At 44.3% G+C, this 19764-nt stretch overlaps 2 protein-coding genes across 3 annotated transcripts in view; one reads left to right on the top strand and one right to left on the bottom strand.

The window, feature by feature from the left end:
- The window catches only part of NBAS (NBAS subunit of NRZ tethering complex), a 360511-nt gene extending 344239 nt beyond the window's left edge, over positions 1-16272 (bottom strand). The window contains exons 1-2 of one of the 2 annotated variants that reach the window (XM_045447679.1): positions 16164-16272; positions 14658-15211 (exon numbers count right to left, since the gene is read on the bottom strand). In XM_045447679.1, the coding sequence (XP_045303635.1) occupies positions 14658-14663 (6 nt within the window). In that variant the 5' untranslated portion in view covers positions 14664-15211; positions 16164-16272. Of the gene's footprint in view, positions 1-14657 lie in introns of both variants that reach the window. The other variant, XM_045447678.1, reaches the window with a different exon arrangement.
- A 38-nt stretch (positions 16273-16310) lies between these two features.
- The window catches only part of DDX1 (DEAD-box helicase 1), a 36594-nt gene continuing 33140 nt past the window's right edge, over positions 16311-19764 (top strand). The window contains exons 1-2 of the mRNA XM_045447681.1: positions 16311-16533; positions 19632-19683. Coding sequence (XP_045303637.1) covers positions 16518-16533; positions 19632-19683 — 68 coding nt within the window. The 5' untranslated portion in view covers positions 16311-16517. The remainder of the gene's footprint in view (positions 16534-19631; positions 19684-19764) is intronic.

Below are 19764 nucleotides of genomic sequence, written 5' to 3'. Positions count from 1 at the left end.
CCTCTAGGGTTTTGATGGTTTCCTGTCTCACATTCAGGTCCTTTATCCATTTTGAGTTTATTTTTGTGAATGGTGTGAGAAAGTGGTCTATTTTTCAATCTTCTGCATGTTGCTGTCCAGTTTTCCCAGCACCATTTGTTAAAGAGACTGTCTTTTTTCCATTGGATACTCTTTCCTGCTTTGTCAAAGATTAGTTGGCCATACATTTGTGGGTCTAGTTCTGGGGTTTCTATTCTATTCCATTGGTCTATGTGCATATTGGACTTTTATAGCCTCTGTTTGTCACAACTTCCCTCTCCCACCTTGTATCTCATTTTTGTGTTTCTGTTCTGAATTCAGTATAATTTCTATCTCTCATCCAGTCCACTGTAGTTCACTTTCCAGGTTAATCTATGTGTAATCATCCCACCAGGTTTTTAAATTTTTTTATTTATTTTTGAGAGAGAGAGAGAGAGAGAGAGAGGGAGAGAGACAGAGCATGAGTGGGGGAGGGGCAGAGGGAGGGAGACACGGAATCCCAAGCCGTCTCTAGGCTCTGAGCTGTCAGCACAGAGCCTGACGTGGGGCTCAAACTCATGAACTGGGAGATCGTGACCTGAGCTGAAGTTGGATGCTTAACCGACTGAGCCACCCAGGCACGCCCCAACCAGGTTTTTAATCTCAATTATTACTGATATCTTATTTATGGAACTCATTGTCTTTTAAAAATCAAGTATGCTGGCCATTTTGTTAGTTTGTTGCTTCTTATGTTCCAAATCCTACCTTTAGAAATACATCAAACATAATTTGTATTCTCTACCTGATATTTCTAATACCTAAAATCTTTAAGGACCTTTTTAAAATTTCCTGCTGACTCTTGCTCATGGTGACTTGGTTCTTTATGCATTGTGTGTGCGTGCGTGCATGTGTGCGTGCGTGCATGCGTGTGTGTGTGTGTGTGTGTGTGTGTGTGTGTGTGTGTGTTACTGTTTGCTCATATGCTTTGGAATCCATTCTGTGATCATTTTCTGAAACCTGGGTTGGATGGTGCCTTCCCCTGGGAAGACTTGCTTCCACTTTTGCAAGGCGCCTGTGGGACTTGGGTCCACTTTAAATTAAGATTCTGAATTATTTCAGATGTTACAAATACTGTAAGTTCAGGCCAACTGTGACCACAAATTCTCAAAGGAAACTTTTATATCCACTCAGATTCCAGGCTGAGTGGACAAGTTTATTTGCTTTCTGCCTCTGGTTTAGGAGATTTTATTGTAATAGTGTTGCTAATCACAGGTCATGTAGATGAATGGATACTCCATATCCCCTCCCCTCACAGGCCTGAGGCTTTGACCTCAGCTTCTCTATCCCACCACACCTCTATCATCTGCCCTGAAGTCAAAACTCATCCCTAAAGCAGCTGATGACCTCACTGCTTCTTCCACAAATTCTCCTGCCTGTTGCCAAGATTCAGGGTTTCTTCCGCTTTCTGACAAACTCACCCATTTATTTTGTTTATTTATTTTTTATTAAAAAACGTTTTTTTAACGTTTATTTATTTTTGAGACAGAGAGAGAGCATGAATGGGGGAGGGTCAGAGAGAGAGGGAGACACAGAATCCGAAGCAGGCTCCAGGCCCTGAGCTGTCAGCACAGAGCCCGACATGGGGCTCGAACTCACAAACTGCGAGATCATGACCTGAGCCAAAGTCTGATGCTCAGCCGACTGAGCCATCCAGGCACCCCATCACCCATTTATTTTAAAAGTTGTGTTTTTGCTTTTATATTTCAGCTAGCACTCTTGGTGTTTGTAAGAGTCTTTCGGGGTGTCTTGTCTGACAAATTCTCTAAAATGAAACTCTCTGAATGTTACAGAGGGACACACATGGGGGAAAGCATTCTCCCCAGCTCTGCCACAAACAGCCACGTGGCTCAGATGTGCAGACCACACAGAGGGGATCAACAGTGGCTCCAAAGGGAGCCAACTGGCAGCATCTAAAAGAAATGGTGTTGTTTGCCAACATGCATAAGACACCTCTTGGGGCTCCCCAGAAGTATCTGGTAGGGGAGTTTACAAAATGGCTGGGGGTCCTACGTCACCAACTGGGGGCAAGACCAGTGAAATTACGGTGTTTCATGTTACGATGATGATTACCATTCATGTCCTCAGACTGGGGACACCTAGGGAGTCTCAAATAACACCAATAATTCAAGAATTCAAAAGGCAACTACAAAACCAAAATACTATAATTTTTGTGGACAGGAACAATGGCTTTTTAATCTCCATAAACCCAGCTTGAGGGTTGGCCCTGAATACATTTTTCTTGACTGCCTGAATTATTCATGATTGTGTTTGTCACTGTTACAGATTAACCCTTTTTTGCTTAAAAGAGAGACTGCAACTTATTGTCTCCAAGAAAATACTAATTTTCTCAAGGAAAAATTCTCTGGATAAATAGCCCTTCCGTGAGCTATAATTTTTTCCCCTATGGTTGTATTGAAATTACGGTCAAGTCCAGTTTATCCTTGAGTTTCCACTAATGAAAACCTACAATGGAGATATTAACCAACAGAACAAGGATTCAATGAAGCTGACGAGAAATTAATAATGTGTTTGGTAGGGCAAAGTATGAACTGAAAATGTAGAAGCTATTACACCGGGATCAGACACTCTCTACAAAGCTAAATTAAACACCGAGGATTAAGAACCATTTGAGGTAGAATTATTAAATGTCTCTCAATTTTAATGATGTTAGCTCTTCAGTGGAATTTCACAGTCAACTGTTTCCTGGAAGTCCTTATCACTTTAGGTTTCTCTTTAAAGAAAAATGTATACCAGATGTTAAACTCTAAAGTTTTTTTTTAAGTTTAAATTGTTATATTCTGATACAGACATGAGATTAATGATTTTAAAAAGAAGCTTTCCAACCTAATTAAGTCCTAAAGGAATTAATGAAGAGAAAAATTAAAGGCATTTTAGAGGAGACACAAATCTTTACCAAATTTAGGTCACCAAGTAAGAAAATAGTATGTTAAAATCAAATGTACTGATATGCTAGAAATTGCTCTAGAATTAACACTGAACCCAAGAGATAAAACTCAATAGTTTTGTAGTGAATGTACATTTATAGAATGTCATTTCTTCGACCCAGTGGATCTTGTACAATCTTCCAATTCCTTCCCTCCCTCTGGCATAAACTCTAGAGTCTGGAAAACCTCCTTTTGAATCACAGCTCTGTTATGGAATAGTTTTACTATTGCTTTGCACATTTCATTTAATCTATCTGTGACCTGGTGTCCTAAAGTAGGAAGACCTAACGTAAGGCATTGTTCCCACAAAAATTTTCTCCTTGACCAAACTCTAGATGGGCTCTCTGAGTCTTCTTGACTGAGCCTCAACCTCAGTCTATTAAAATCAGTAGATTCTCAGCACAAATGATCTTGTCAACCACCTTCCCCTGTCATTAAAAGACTTAAACACTAAAAGTTGCTAACAGCTCCAGACACATCCCTAAGATGGTCCTAACCCACCCCTCCCCACCCCAACGTGCCTGTTTGAGACAGCCAGCCAATGCCTGGGTAGGTCCCAACCACTCTCTCATTCTCTAAAATGAGCTTACAATTGGGAATCCTCCCTCTGTCCCTTTGGCACGTATATGTAGCTCCTGCAACTGTTTCTCAAGGACCTGAAAGCTTCCCTTTGAAATGTAATCCTCAGCAAGGACAGGGCCTCTGTCTCCCAGTCTCTGTGCAAGATAGAATCCTAACTTCTGATAACTGGCCAGCTGACACAGATGACCTGATGTGCATCTCCACTGACCAACCTTTGCACTGACTTTGCTCAAGCTTCCACCTCTGCCCTTCCCTATCCTCTCATTTGCCCTTTAAAATGCCCAACCACCTCTGTATAAGTCAAAGTTTGGTCTAGTTCATGCAGGACCCTCTTCTCTAATGCAACGGTCTATTACTGATTAAAACCTGTCCTTACCACTTCAGCGCCTGTTTTTGTTTTTTTTTTTATCTTTCACAGTTCAAGATGTGAGAAGAAATTTAGTAAAATAGAACATAAAATGAAGTAAGTAAAATAATAAAGTAGACATCTAAGAATAATGCCTTGAAATCAACATGACCGAGCAGGTAAGCTCTAAAAATAACAACAGAAAAATGAATTCTAAAATAATCTTTCTACATATGCGGTCCAGGGATGCCTTCACACATCAAAACATTTTTATTTTTAATTTTTTTAAAGACTTATTTTGTGTGAGAGAGCATACATGGGTGCACGGAGGCAGGGAAGAGGAGCAGGGGGGCGGAAACAGAGAGAGAAAGAGAGAGAGAATATTAAGCTGGCTTCATGCTCAGCACGGAGCCTGACAAAGGGTTCAATCCCATGACCCTGGGATCATGACCTGAGCCCAAACCAAGAGCTGGATGCTCAATGGACTGAGCCACCCAGGCGCCCCCATCAAAATGTTTTTATTTATTATTATTATTATTATTTTAATATGAAATTTATTGTCAAATTGGCTTCCATACAACACCCAGTGCTCATCCCAACAGGTGCCCTCCTCAATTCCCATCACCCACTTTCCCCTCCCTCTCACCCCCCATTAACCCTCAGTTTATTCTCAGTTTGTAAGAGTCTCTTATGGTTCATCTCCCTCCCTCTCTAACTTCTTTTTTCCCCTTCCCCTCCCCCATGGTCTTTTGTTAAGTTTCTCAGGATCCACATAAGAGTGAAAACATATGGTATCTGTCTTTCTCTGTAGGATTTATTTCACTTAGCATAACACTCTCCAGTTACATCCACATTGCTACAAAAGGCCAAATTTCATTCTTTCTCATTGCCACATAGTATTCCATTGTGTATATAAAGCACAATTTCTATATCCATTCATCAGTTGATGGACATTTAGTCTCTTTCCATAATTTGGCTATTGTTGAAAGTGCTGCTATAAACGTTGGGGTACAAGTGCCCCTATGCATCAGCACTCCTGTATCCCTTGGGTAAACTCCTAGCAGTGCTATTGCTGGGTCCTAGGGTAGATCTACTTTTAATTTTTTGAGGAATCTCCACACTTTTTTTTTTAAATTTTTTTTTTCAACGTTTATTTATTTTTGGGACAGAGAGAGACAGAGCATGAGAGCATGAACGGGGGAGGGGCAGAGAGAGAGGGAGACACAGAATCGGAAACAGGCTCCAGGCTCTGAGCCATCAGCCCAGAGCCCGACGCGGGGCTGGAACTCACGGACCGCGAGATTGTGACCTGGCTGAAGTCGGCCGCTTAACCGACTGCGCCACCCAGGCGCCCCTCCACACTGTTTTCCAGAGTGGCTGCACCAGTTTGCATTCCCACCAACAGTGCAAGAGGGTTTCTGTTTCTCCACATCCTCACCATCATCTATAGTCTCCTGATTTGTTCATTTTGGCCACTCTGACTGGCGTGAGGTGATATCTGAGCGTGGTTTTGATTTGTATTTCCCTGATGAGGAGTGACGTTGAGCATCTTTTCATGTGCCTGTTGGCCATCTGGATGTCTTCTTTAGAGAAGTGTGTATTCATGTCTTCTGCCCATTTCTTCACTGGATTACTTGTTTTTTGGGTGTGGAGTTTGGTGAGCTCTTTATAGATTTTGGATACTGGCCCTTTGTCCGATATGTCATTTGCAAATATCTTTTCCCATTCCGTCGGTTGCCTTTTAGTTTTGTTGATTGTTTCCTTTGCTGTGCAGAAGCTTTTTATCTTGATGAGGTCCCAATAGTTCATTTTTGTTTTTAATTCCCTTGCCTTTGGGGATGTGTCAAGTAAGAAATTGTTGAGGCTGAGTTCAGAGAGGTTTTTTTCCTGTTTTCTCTTCCAGGGTTTTGATGGTTTCCTGTCTCACATTCAGGTCCTTTATCCATTTTGAGTTTATTTTTGTGAATGGTGTAAGAAAGTGGTCCAGTTTCATTCTTCTGCATGTTGCTGTCCAGTTCTTCCAGCACCATTTGCTGAAGAGACTATCTTTTTTTCCATTGGATCCTCTTTCCTGCTTTGTCAAAGATTAGTTGGCCATACTTTTGTGGGTCCAATTCTGGAGTCTCTATTCTATTCCATTATTGTTAAAATATCAATACTACCCAAAGAGATCTACACATTCAATGCAATCCCAATCAAAATTGCACCAGCATTCTTCTCGAAACTGGAACAAGCAATCCTAAAATTTGTATGGAACCACAAAAGACCCTGAATAGCCAAAGTAATATTGAAGAAGAAGACCAAAGCAGGAGGCATCACAATCCCAGACTTTAGCCTCTACTATAAAAAGCTGTAATCATCAAGACAGCATGGTATTGGCACAAAACGGACACACAGACCAATGGAATAGAATAGAGACTCAAATTGTTTTTAAATGCACATTCCTGGACTACATTTCAAATGTGAGCAATCAAAATCCCTGATGGCTGGACCCAGGTATCTGCAGTTGAAAGAGCTCCCCGGAGTAATTCTGACCTACTTAAGTTTGGAGATCAGTGGTCTAATTGATTAAGTAGAAATGTACAGGTGAAAATTTTCTTCTAAACGAGCAGATAGGGCATAGTACATATTCTGTTGGCCTTGGCACTTATTAGGTAAGATATCTCCTATAAAACTGGGGGTGGAGGGAGGGGTGAAAAGGGATCCGGTATGGAATTATGCCCATTTTCAATCAGAACCTCAAAGCACCTCAAGTCTTCCAGTCCTTCCATGGGGGGATACGGTCCCTTGGATAAATGCATGAAGCGTATATGTCCCCTCTTCTTGAATCTGCACTGGGTCTATGCATGACTGTTCTTACATCAGAGCCCAGACTTCAGGGCCTGGCAGCTTCTGTTTCCTTCCTCTTAGACTCCGGAGCTGCCAAGAAGTCCCTGCTAGGCTACTAGAGAGAGAGGCCCAGCGGAGAAGCTCCAAAGTGAGGTGACTGGCAGCATCCCAAAGGAATGGACTTATTCGTCACCTTGCTGCCCCTCCTGTAATCTTCTTTCTCAGCTGATGCTAACACCATTCACCCAGCGATACCCACTAGAAACAGGAGTGGTGCCAATGCCTTCCTTCCTCTCTTATTTACTACTCTTCCTCCACCTACTGCCCTCTACCTGCCCCCAGTCAAATCCAACTCTGCCAGCTTAATGATATTGCCCCTACCTGTCCCTTCCTGTCTGACATTCTGTCGTTGTCCTGGTTCAAGTTTCAGTTACAACTTACATGTGCTACTGTGATAACCTATTAGTGGTTTACCTCCACAAATGCATTCTTCACAAAACCACCAGAAAGAGTTATAGAAAATAAAAATCTGATCAGATCACTCTCTTGCTTGCTTAAAATCTGCTTCATCCACAACAGTGGTTCTCAAATGGTAGTTCCCAGACCAGCAACATCGGCATCATTTGGGAACTTGTGAGAAATGCAAATGATAGGTCTGCTAACCTCAGACCTACCGAAATCAGAAACTCTGAGGGAGGAGGGCCCTGTGTCTGCATTTTAGCCAGTCCCACAGGCGATTCTGATGCACAGTGAGGGCTGGGAACCACTAATTTACCGTATTAAACCAATCTTCATTTGATATACGCAGTCCTCCCCGATCCAGTCTAGGTCCAAATGCTTTAGGCTTCTTTGTATCCATTTTATGATTTGTACTTGACATCTAAAGAATGGAGAAATAGTAGTTATTTTCCGGTGTAGGAGCTCATCTCCAAAACTGTCCTCCTACAATCCCAGCCTCCTTTTTTCTAGCCCTTTGTAGCTCGTCCATGTAACCAGTAGGATGTTGTGGCAATGATGGCATGAAGCACAAGGCAGGGAAACGGAGTGGGTAGTCGAAGAACGTAGTTGTAAACAATAGCTATGACCACATGACCAGTTTCAGAACTGTGGACTACAACTGCCATGAGTATTTCTCCCTTATTTTGTTATGAGTGTGTGTATGCTATATATATGCACACACTAAGCTAATATCTTTATATCCTTTCCTCTCTTATCCCTTTGTCATGTAACATAAGATGTACTTACTTCATGTCATAGTATTTAAGAATTGCTAACTTTACATCACAATATTCAAATTACATGATATCAAGAACAGTAAACGTCATGTAAGGACTTTGCATCCTCACCTGGGGAAAGGGTCAGTGAGTTATCAATAGTTATACACAGGACGGTTGTGCCATGTTAGGCGGGAGCGTGACCTTGTCATTGTCTTAGGAGATTAAGCATAGTTTAAGAAGATACATATGGGTGCCAAGTTGACAAGGTGGATTTGGGATGCTTAACTTTATGCGTCAACCGGTCTGGGTAAAGTTGGGCCTCATCCAAACAGTGAAAGGCCTTGACAGAACACCAGGCTGACCTCCCTTAAGCAAGAGGAAATTTTGCCAGCAGACAACCTTCAGACCCAAACTACATTATCAGCATTTCCTGGTTCTCCAGGCTGATAACCCATCCTTGTAGATTTTGAACTTGCCAGCCTCTGTAATTGCATGAGTCAATTTCTTAAATCTCTTTCTTCATATATACACATTCTATTGGTTTGTTCTCTGGAGAACTCTAATACATGGCCACACAAATTTATACCCTGTCCCACGTGCTTTTCTTGTAATGAAATGTTGCCACTCATACTTCAAATGCTACTATCTAGAATCCCCTTGAACCTGGACAGACCTTTGTAAGTGCCCCAATTAACAGAATGGGGAGGAAGGGATACTGCTCGACTTTGGAAGCTTGGTCATTAAGGATTACTTGGTCCTTGGGATGCTGCCTTTGGAATAGAACCATTATGTTGTGAGGAAGTCCACATGGAGAGGCCACCGCTGGCCAACAGCCCCAGCCAGGGCATCAGTGACATGAGAGCATCAATTAGGGTGTGTGAGTGAAGGAACCTTCAAGTGATCCCAACACCTACTCTTTGAGTCTCTCAGTTGAGTCGACAGATATTGAAGAACAGAGGTAAGTCATTCCTGCTGTGCCCTGCACAGGCTTCTCACCCACAAAATCTATGAGCATCATAAATGGATATTTTATGCCACCACATTTTGGAGTAATTTGTTATGCAGCCAAAGTAACTGGAACATCACTATTCAGAGCTATGCTTGAAGCAGCCTCCATGAATTCCCAGTCCCATTATTGTAACATCATAGGAACCTATGTCCAGGTAGTATAAATTTCCATATTCAGAATTATTTTCTCCAGGCATTTTGAAGAACTCTTGGCCATCTTTCTTATTGGCTCTGCTTTTTGTTTTTTCAATATACAAAGTTGTATTGTTTCAGCCAAGTTTAAATAAAAATCACAGACCTTATTAACAAGAAAACCTGTGATCAGTTCCAGAGACAGGAAGGAGGTACACGGAAGTGAGGACACTAGGAAGGAGGCTAAGAAAGCAAGCCTGAAGCCTGTGTGCAGATGTAAGGATGGCTCTCTTCCGTCGGTAATGGAACTCAGGGGTCCTAGCAGATAGATTATGGGCACCTGGACTCAGAACATTTTTCTGGTGCATAGTTTGTTCTTAAACACCCACAACCTCCAGGCCATGTTCTCTTGCTCAGGCTCCAAGTACAGCGCTATCTCCCCAAGAGCCACTGGCATCACTCACCGGGGCTGATGAGCACTCAAGATGGCGGGCGTGGGAGAGAGAGTAACATTCATGCCTGCTGGCCAGTCAGCACCCAACCATAAATCATGTCCTTGCCTGGCTTGCTTATAATGAGACCGACACAGTTAGTGAGATCTCTTTTTCTGTTTTACAGTCCCTCTGAAACTCATCTGGGTTGTCCTTTGTCTCCCTCTCCTCATATATCTGGAGTGATGGACTTTATGGCCACTTCTTCAGGGGATAGAGAATTATAGATCTCTGGATTTATGTCTGTTTGCCAGGCCCCCTCTGGTCTCTGTACCATAAGGTGAATGCTGGGGCAGCGAGAATGATGTTGCATTCTAATAGATCTGGACCAGTTTCTGACAGCTTATTTTGACAAAAGCATAAAAATTCAATGATTGTTGCTTGGCTTAGAAGCTGCAGGAAATTCAGAAGGAAAAAAAGAGGATGTTTAAATGTGAACCTCCCTCTCTCCAAACTGCTTTCTGAGTCAGGAAAATTGAGAAAAACCAGGTAAGCTAAGCCAACAAATTTAATGACAACAATGGCTGGTCTAGAAGGAACATGATTTATCCCAGAGGATGCTGTAAAAACATACTGTTTCCTGATTTTGAGGGATTACCACCTGCTACGTGAACAAATCAGAGGTCTGTTAGGGAAGCAAGGGGCGGGGGGTGGTAGCTGGCCTCGAAGATGGCCCCCAAATGATCCTTATCTAACTGGTATTCACACCTCTGTGTGTTTCTACACTGAATAGGCCTTTGTGACCAATAAGCTATTGCAGAAGTGACTGTGTGGTTTTGATGGCTAGCCCATGAAAGGTATCACTCACTCTGCCTTCTTCTCTAGGACCACTTGTTCTGGTGACAAGGGAGTGGGGTTGGCGGGGTACCAGCAGCCATATCATGAGAACTTTCAAGCAGCTGCGGAAGAGGTCTATGTGGAGAAGAACAGAAGCCTCCTGCTAACTGCCACACAGTCATGACAGCAGGCCACCTTTATAAGCTGAGCCTCCCTCCCTAGCCCCAGATGACGGCAGTCCCAGCCAGCAGACCGACTTCAACAGCCTGAATGACTCCCAGTGGAAGTACTCAGCCGTGCTGCTCCTGAAGTCCCGTCCCACAGAAACTGTGAGTGACAATAAATGTTTACTGGTTTAAGTCACTAGATTGTGGGGCAACTTGGTTTGCAGCAAGAGATACCTAACGGGGATATATAAATTGGGATTAGATTTGGCTGTGTGGGACAAAGAACCCAAAACAAACAAGATAGATGTTTATTTCTCCCCCGTGTAAGAAATCTAGAGTCACAGTTTTGGCTAGTCTGGTGCTCCTCACAAGGAACCCAAGCTACTTCTCTCCTTTTGTTCTGCCATACTTTGTATATGGCTCTCTTTTCGTGGTTCAGTATGGCTGCTCAAACTCCAGGCCAGCCAACAGGAACGAGGAGGAGGAAGAAGGATCTACCACCTCCCTGAAGGATGCTTTTGCGTATATGCCATTGGCCAGAACACAGGCCAGTCCCAGGGAGGCTGGGAAGTCCTTATTCTGGGCAGCCAGATGTCCACCTAAGAGTCAGAAATTTAAGAAAAAAAAAAGAAATAAACCTCAGGGCAAACTAGCAGTATTTGCTAGCTAGGGATTGGTGTTAAACAGGATTTGCGGCTAGGTGCTAGCTTAGCTAAGTCTCCGTAATAACCAGGAGTGTGCCAGGAAGATAGGTGTGGTTATGCCACTGATGTCCTCAAACTCTTTGCCAATTACTGCATCAAAAGAAGGGGCTTATTTCCCCTTTTTATGAGTCTAGGTTGGTCATGTGATTTGTGTTGACCAATAGAATTTGACAACAGTGACATTTACTATTTCCCAGGCCGATTTACGAAATATGCAACATCTGCTTTCTATTTTTAGAACACATCCTCTGGGAACCCCACTGGCACCTGAGAAGTCTTTCTTCCCTGGGACTAACTTTGCTGTGAGAAGATCCAAGCTGGCCTGTGGAGAGTCCATGTATAGGAGCACTGTGGCCTCACATATAGCTGTGAAGTCTTCTCAGAACTTCTAGCCCAGCCAGACTCTAGCTGATGGCATGCGAGTGAATGACCGCAGGTCGTGCCATTGGAGCAGAAGGACCAGCCAGCTAAGCCTTGCCCCAACTCCTGACTCACAGAATCATGAGCAAATAAACTGGTTGTTGTATGAGTTTTGGAGTGGATGTTACACAGCAACAGATAACTGAAACTTAAAAGGAAAGGCTCTTCTAAGGAGAGGAAACAACATAAGAAAATAAACAGCGGTAAGAGGCAATCTGGTGTATGCAAGGAATCCTACATAATTTAATACGCTAGAGGGTGAAATGACCCCAGGTAATAAGCGAGAAGTAAGCAGGAGGCTGGGCATGGAGGGTTTGGTGTGTGGCATCCTAAGGAGAGTGGATGCGGGAGCCTTAACAACTATGAGCTGTATCAGAGGAAAGGGAGCTTCCTGGTGAAGGTTGGTCACATCAGGTTTACTGAGAGTGGGATTCAGGATCCAGAGCCAAGTACTCTAGAGTCCTCCCCTCTCCGTGGGGATGTGAAGGCAAACTCCCTGGGTAGCATTTGAAGAGGCAGAAGCTTGTGGTTTCTTGTGTGGAATGATGGGTGGGTTTGTATCATATGAGGAAGGACTTGGGTTTATATAGTGAATTTATCACCTTATCTGATCAACTTCTTTTACATTAAAACAACTTCTTTCCCTTACTGCTTCCTTCTTCTTGGAGGCTGGATCCTTAAGAACTAGGCAGCTTGATTTATCTTTATCAAGAGCCAGAATGGAGTCTGGGAGGGGGATGGGTGCCAATGAAAGGACAAAGTAAACTATCTGATTTGACTTCTATTTCCTAGCCTGGTTTCAGGGTTGCTTCCTCCACCATGCACGACACATTTCATTCTTATTTTTGGTTGTAAGGAAATGACCATACATTCAAACATTGTTTTCGATGGTGCCTTCACGATCCAGGCCAAAATGTCTCCTCCTTCTTAGAGTCAATGTTGGTTGCTTATCGCTGTATTCTAGATCACTTGAAAAAAATTTCTGAAGGTTTCATTACACGAAATCCATCCCGATGAATGCTTCATCTCCGTTCTTCTCTGCACCAGTTAGGAATGTGTTGGGCTGCAAACCAGAGAGAATTATCAGTGGCTTAACCACATAAGGCATTCTCAAACCACGAGAGGTCTAGGGGTAGACAGATCTGGGCTGGCAACTTGTATTACATTGTCACCAAGGATCCAGTCTTCTCCCGTTTCGTGTTTCAATAGCCATAGCACGAAGCTTCCATCTTCATGACGCATGGCCGCCTGTACAAGTCCCGTGTCCACGTGCCAGGAGGAAGAAGGTCACATGCCAGTCCGGATATTCTGTTTTAAAGAGTCCTTACGGGGCGCCTGGGTGGCGCAGTCGGTTAAGCGTCCGACTTCAGCCAGGTCATGATCTCGCGGTCCGTGAGTTCAAGCCCCGCGTCAGGCTCTGGGCTGATGGCTCAGAGCCTGGAGCCTGTTTCTGATTCTGTGTCTCCCTCTCTCTCTGCCCCTCCCCCGTTCATGCTCTGTCTCTCTCTGTCCCAAAAAAATAAATAAAAAACGTTGAAAAAAAAAGAGTCCTTACGTGGGGTTTCCACTTACACCTTTCCAGGCGGAACTGGGGCTCATGGATCTCTCTCTCTACAAAGGAGTCTGCAAAGTGATTGTTTTGTTTTGTTTTTCCCAGTCTGTATAACACAGAAAGGGAAGGAGGAAGAGGACAGCGTATGGCCTTTGGGTGGCCAGTCTACAGAGTCCTTCCCTGGGCCCCTGCTCTTTATGCTGTCCTGGCTATGTGAAAGACATTATTTCTCATGTCTGTCTTACTTGCAAAATCAACCACGTGTTTTCCCGTGGAGAAGAATAGCTTACTTGAAAACACACAGCACAATCTTTCTGGGTGCATGGGTAATGTAGTAACATTCCACCATAACATGATTAGCAGGGTCATGTTACATAATACCCAAGTACATAGAATGTGGGGTTCTATGAAAGGTTACAGAAATAAATCCCCAGGGGGTGGGGGGCAGTCCCAGCTGGTAGTTTTACATCCAGTGCAAACTTTACTAGGCTCAGCGGCAGTTTGGGGCCACCTAGTGGTGGCTGTCCTCCCGCCTAATTATCTCCTGGTAGCTGGATTTCTGGAAGTAGGCCGGGATTCTAGCACTGTTTCCTAATAGTAGGCCTCCATTTTATCAGATTGTTCTGGGAAGGGTAGACCAGCAGGATGCTGGACTGGGAGCACCCATCTTCTATTTCTTGGTTTAGTGAAGGAATTGCCTGCCACTTCTTTGCCTGGCCTTGTCCTTACCTGCCAAGGTGGGTAGCCAATCACATTTTATCCTAACTCACATTATTGAGGGTATTACCACACGCAAACACACACACACACACACACACACACACGCATGATATTTATTAAAATTGTATATTAAATGAGATAAACTTGATAAGGCATAAGGAGAAAACATCATTCATCACCTTAAAACCCTCTCCATGGGCTATTTCTTTTCCTGACCTAGGTAGATGCCTCTGGCATCTTCTAAAGCTTTTCTGGTTACTCTCAAATAATGAAAAGTTGTCTGGTTACTTTCATCACAATTATAGCCTCATTTCTGTAGTTAAACTATCAAGGCCAGGGGCGCCTGGGTGGCTCAGTCGGTCAAGCATTCTGACTTCTGCTCAGGTCATGATCTCACGGTTTGTGAGTCTGAGCCCCGTGTCGGGCTCTGTGCTGACAGCTCAGAGCCTGGAGCCTGCTTCGGATTCGGTGTCTCCCTCTCTCTCTGCCCCTCCCCCCCCCTCAAAAATAAATAAACATTAAAAAATGTTAACTATCAAGTCCAGTGTCATGATCAAAATTCACAACTTTGACCAAAATTATAGCTTCCTTCCTCCCCGGGTTGGCCATAGGGTGGAGTGTGGTCAGTCTCTGCTCTCCCCTCTCCCATTAGCTGTTGTTTCTGGTGTCTGGTGAGAGGTAAAGTCATGTGTGGTGGGGAAGGTACCTACCTCCATCCGGCTGGTGTCATAGTGATCTGGTTCTGGTGCTCTCTGATTTTTTTCCTCTAAGGGGGTACTTTCTGCAGGTGTTTTGGAGATTCTTTTGCTGGTACCTTCCAGGTCTCAGTCACATAAGGCAGGTGATCTCTCTCCTCTGGTTAGAAGGCATGTACAACAGGGTTCTTTGGGAGTCCCTCTGCTGTGTGTTTTAGCTTCTCCAGGCAGCTCTCTTGAGCACATTGCCTTTAAAGATAGCTTCAAGTCTGTTCCCAGAGGTCCGGTTAGCCCTTGGGAGAAAAATCTTATGTTTCTGCCTCAGGTGTTAGAAATGTGGCCCGCTCCCTCAGCAGTCTGGTCTTCCACTTTGTCCTTTCCTGCCACATCTTCTCACAGCATGCCTTATGCTTCCCAAACCCCAGAGATGAAAAGGTCTCTGAGTAGTGCCCGGAAAAATACTTTCACTCTTGAGAGAGGAAAAATGCCATAGGGTGTCAACGGTTCTCTTCAGAGAGACCTTTTTTCTTATACCTTCAATCCTCTCATACATATTAGGTAGGGAATGGCTAAAGGACCAAAAAGCAGATTTCAGATTTCCCTTTTGCAAATGCTGCATGATACGGGAACTTCTGTCTGTCTTTGGAATGTGGCACCTATTCAGAATTGCCACACTGCATAACTCTCAGGGGTATCATTTGTAGAAATGTATATAAAACGTATGACAACATAGAATATAAGGGAAATGATGCCCCCTGGAGGTGTGAAGCTGCAGGCCTGAATGTATTGTCCCTGGCCGTTGGAGCTTCAAGAGAATCCCGTTACATGTAACAGTAATAGAGCTAACACTTATATATTGTTACATGTGCTATGCTTTACCTACTTAATTCTCCCAACAATCCTATAAGACAGGGACAATTATTCATGGATAGTTTACCGATGAGTAAACTGAAGCCCAGACTTGCTAAGGTTACACAGGTTACTCAAGGAAGTAGGGATCCCGAAGCTGGACGTCTAACTCCACCCATACGTCTTGCCTGAGGGGTTTCCTTTTCTCCAGGTCGTTCTGTGATCAGCTCAAGATGGTCCAGCATGCACCCTGGAGTTAAGCAGATGTGGCTCAGATCCCCCGCTGCCGTTTAGTAGCTGCAGGTGGCTTTACATGAGTTACTTAACTTCCCTGAATCTCTGTGTCCTCATCGAAGATACTGATACTTTCTGTGCGTAGAGGGAGGATTAAACGTTGATCTACCTTTCCCATCTCTCTGCAAAGAGAAAGGAGTCAAAACTGTATGGAAGTCAAATAAACTCGATATCAGTACTACATCAAACAACAAAATGGACGTTGGGAAACCTAAATCAAAAGTATTACGTGAATGCCTACTGGGTGCAGACCCTCACTGGTATAGGTTTTGCGGGCAATGAGCGCAGTGCATCCTTCCCATCGTTCACACACCACAAGGCCCTGCTTTTTCAGAAGTCGGGGTGCTGAGTGAAGCAGCAGAGAGGGCAACGTCTTACCCCCTGATCATCCAGGACCATTATGTGACCTTCATCACATAACGTCTGCTTCCTCACATGTGGAAAAGTGGTCCTGATGACACATGGCACGCTCTAAACAACAGATAACTATTAGCGCGGCTAATGACGACGGGTCCTGGCTACCTACGCAAGGCGAGGTCCGGCTGAACCTGGTCAACGCGCTGCGGGCTCTAGGCCGGGCCTTCCTTTCGGCCGGAACCGTTCTCCCCGGCCTGAGGTCCTACCCGGACTGGGAAAGCTGCAGGCCGAGGGCCGGAAGCGCGCGCTGCCAAGGCGAAGCGTGTCGGTGCGGAGGGAGGGAGAGCGAGCGGAGTCGCGCGGGACGGGGCGAAGATGGCGGCCTTTTCTGGTGCGTCTTTGGAGCGGGGGCTGGTGCAGGCGGCTCCATCCACGCCGCTGCGCCGGCAAGCGGGCGGGAAGCCATTGGGGCGGTGGGGGCGATGGGGGCGGTGGGGACAAGTGCGGCGCGCTCCGGGAGGGAGCTGTCCGCAGCGGTCCCCGAACTGCGGGGGGACCAGTGGCGGCCTCCGCCTCGGTGTTGGCGAGTGCCTTTCTCTGCAGGTGCTGCCCGCCGGGCCTCCCCCTGCACCCTCTCGCCTTTCTCCCCCGCCGTCGGCCGGCCTGCCCGGGCACCCGCGGCAGCGAAAACGACGCGGCGGCGTAGCGCTAGGCCTCCGGCCTGTCGTACGTGGCAGTGGCGCTCGGGAGCCCTCTTCTGCCCGCGCCGGTTCCGGGCCTGGCTAGGCCGAGAAGCAGCGGGGCGTGGGGAAGGGTCAGTCGGAAATGCCCGTCCTGCCTCTTGTCCAGTCTTTTCAGGCCTTCCTAAAACGAAAAGTCGCAGGCACACCTCTGATCATTATTTGTTGCCAAACGCTGATGTAGCAACATAAACGTTCTATGTTGAAGCATATTCGCAGACACACCAGCCCAGCATACGTTTTGGAAACTCATTTGCTCTTAGTTCGCGTACGATGCCCTCCTTTATTCCAAACAGTGATTTGAGGTGGCTGATCTAACCCCAAAGTTGTCGTTTTCCCGTCTTCTCTGTCCTCCTTTTTACATCCAGTTTTACGAAGCTGCCATAAGCCTTATGTGTACGAAAGGTGGCGAATTTATGTAGCCATATACGTATCAAGTGAGGCCTACTGTCTTTTAATGCACTTAACCTATGAAGATGACTTCAGATATAACACAGTACTGTACTTTCTTGGGCTTACACCTACAAGAAGATTAGGAATTCCTCGCCTTTAGTCACGAGACGCGATTTCTGATTTGTTTTAGTTGCATCTTATTTTTTTTTATTTTTATTTTTTTTAACGTTTATTTATTTTTGAGACAGAGAGAGACAGAGCATGAACGGGGGAGGGGCAGAGAGAGAGGGAGACACAGAATCGGAAGCAGGCTCCAGGCTCTGAGCCATCAGCCCAGAGCCGACGCGGGGCTCGAACTCACGGACCCTGAGATTGTGACCTGAGCCGAAGTAGGACGTTTAACCGACTGAGCCACCCAGGCGCCCCTAGTTGCATCTTATAATAGGAGGCAAGGGGAAATGTACTTAGACTGGTAGCTATTTTTCTTCGCCCAACTCTCCTAGAACAAGATGTTAGAGCCAAGGTGCGCAGAGCAGTTTCAGGTTGTCATTTTATTAGGTTCACTTCTTTGGGAGTCATGCGCAAATTTCAGTAATGTTAGGGTGAAGGACTAGAAGAGTGTGTGATATGAAATAAAGACAAGTAGGATTACAGAACATGAATATTCCTATTTTTCCCTTAAATACTTAAGTGTTATATTTATAGAAAACATGGTTTCAAAGCAAACATGCAGAGAACATGATGAGAATGAAACAAGAAGTTGTCCGGGGTTACCCGGCCCAGGTCATGATCTCAGGGTTGATGAGTTTGAGCCTCCTTATCCTGCTCTGCGCTGACTGTGTGGAGCCTGCTTGGGATTGTCCCCCTCGCTCCCTCTGCTCCTCCCCTGCTCCCTCTTGCTCTCTCTCTCTCTCAAAAAGTAGATAAGCTAAAAAAAAAAAAAAAAAAAAAAAAAAAGTTTGGAACTTGCTGAAAGCAGTCTCTGGTTACTACTTGTGTAACAATTTCACCGGCAGCCTCAGCTTGCAGTATACTCAGTGCAGCGTATTTAAGACTGTCTCCTTTTTTCTAGCAGTTTGCATTTTAGAGAGAATACAGCTAGACCCTAATGGGAACAATTCTTAGAAAGCTCTGCTTGGATATACAGCTTTAGATCTTGATTACTTTTTTGATTTGTGGATTTTCCTGGGGAGATTTAGAGGTAGGAGAACCTTTTTTGGAAACGATTTTCATACTTTCCCATGTCATTAGTACTTATATGAACTAGTTTACTATGTACTAAAATTTTAGTGTTCCACCTGTTTTGTTGTGTTACTTGCTAGGGTGATTCTTCTCACCTAATGCAAAGAAAAAGCAGTTTTCGCATTGGATATATTCAACTTATAGATTTATGCCATTTCACAATTATAAGAAATAAAAAAGTTCCCTTAAAAAAAAAAAAAGCCAAATTGGTTATCCCTGGGGTTTAGGAATGTTTGAGTATTATTAAATTTTTCATAAGAATATATGTTTTTGTAATAGTAATAAAAGCTGCGTTTTTGTAAATGGAGACTTAAAAATCACTTATTTGGAAGGGAGGTTTACACAATCCAACTAACTACTCCATGTGTGCCAGCTGCTACAGTTCATTTGAGAAATGACAAAATTCAATCAGAAATAACCCAATCTATTCATTTAGGACTGGCTTCAAAGTGAATTATTCAAATATGAGAAAAATTAAGAACAGTAGTTCTTCAGCTGTGATTTCTAAGTATCCAACTTTTCACAACTGGCCCCTCCCTTTTCAGTTAGTCGGAGTTTGATCCCGGCTGCCAATAAGCGTGGGCCTCTCTCTCCACTTGTCCGTTCACTTTTCTCAGGTCGCTGAGGCTAATCACATGGTTCTCAAATAGTGAAGGTGCATAACTTCCACGTTATTTCTAGATGAAACAACCAAGATGTTGGTCAAGATAGAACCTTCTCGCCAAGTCTGGTAGATTTTTCTTCACTAGCCCTAGGAAGGAAGGACTGGTGGCTACTGTGTATCGAGTGACGACCATGTATCACATATTTTCATCTATAATCTTCTATAGCTCTACAACACAGAAGCTGTCAGTCTGATTTTATGTGGAGAAAGTAGGTGTATAGCTTTGCAAGCTGTAGAGCTTGCCAAGGTCACATCGCTAGTAAGTGAGAGTTTATTCGTGAACTCAAGTCTTTCTCCAAAACTATACTCTTTTAATGGTGCCGTACGCAGGAGGTGCTGAAGAACAGCTGTGCTTCAAAGCCTTTTCCCTGTTCTCTGAACAGTCCTTTTAAGAGCGGTGTGATTTCAATTTAGTGTGCTCAACTTCTTACAATTCATTTTTGTTTTCAGAGATGGGTGTCATGCCCGAGATTGCTCAAGCTGTGGAGGAGATGGATTGGCTGTAAGTACATAAAACTTAAATGCACCTGTGACAACAATGTTCAGTAATTTAAGGAGTTGCTAGAGATTCTATCAAAAATTT

This window comes from Leopardus geoffroyi, chromosome A3, assembly GCF_018350155.1.
Source record: "Leopardus geoffroyi isolate Oge1 chromosome A3, O.geoffroyi_Oge1_pat1.0, whole genome shotgun sequence".
Classification (NCBI taxonomy): Eukaryota; Metazoa; Chordata; class Mammalia; order Carnivora; family Felidae; genus Leopardus; species Leopardus geoffroyi.
This window is presented reverse-complemented; position numbering and strand designations above follow the sequence as displayed.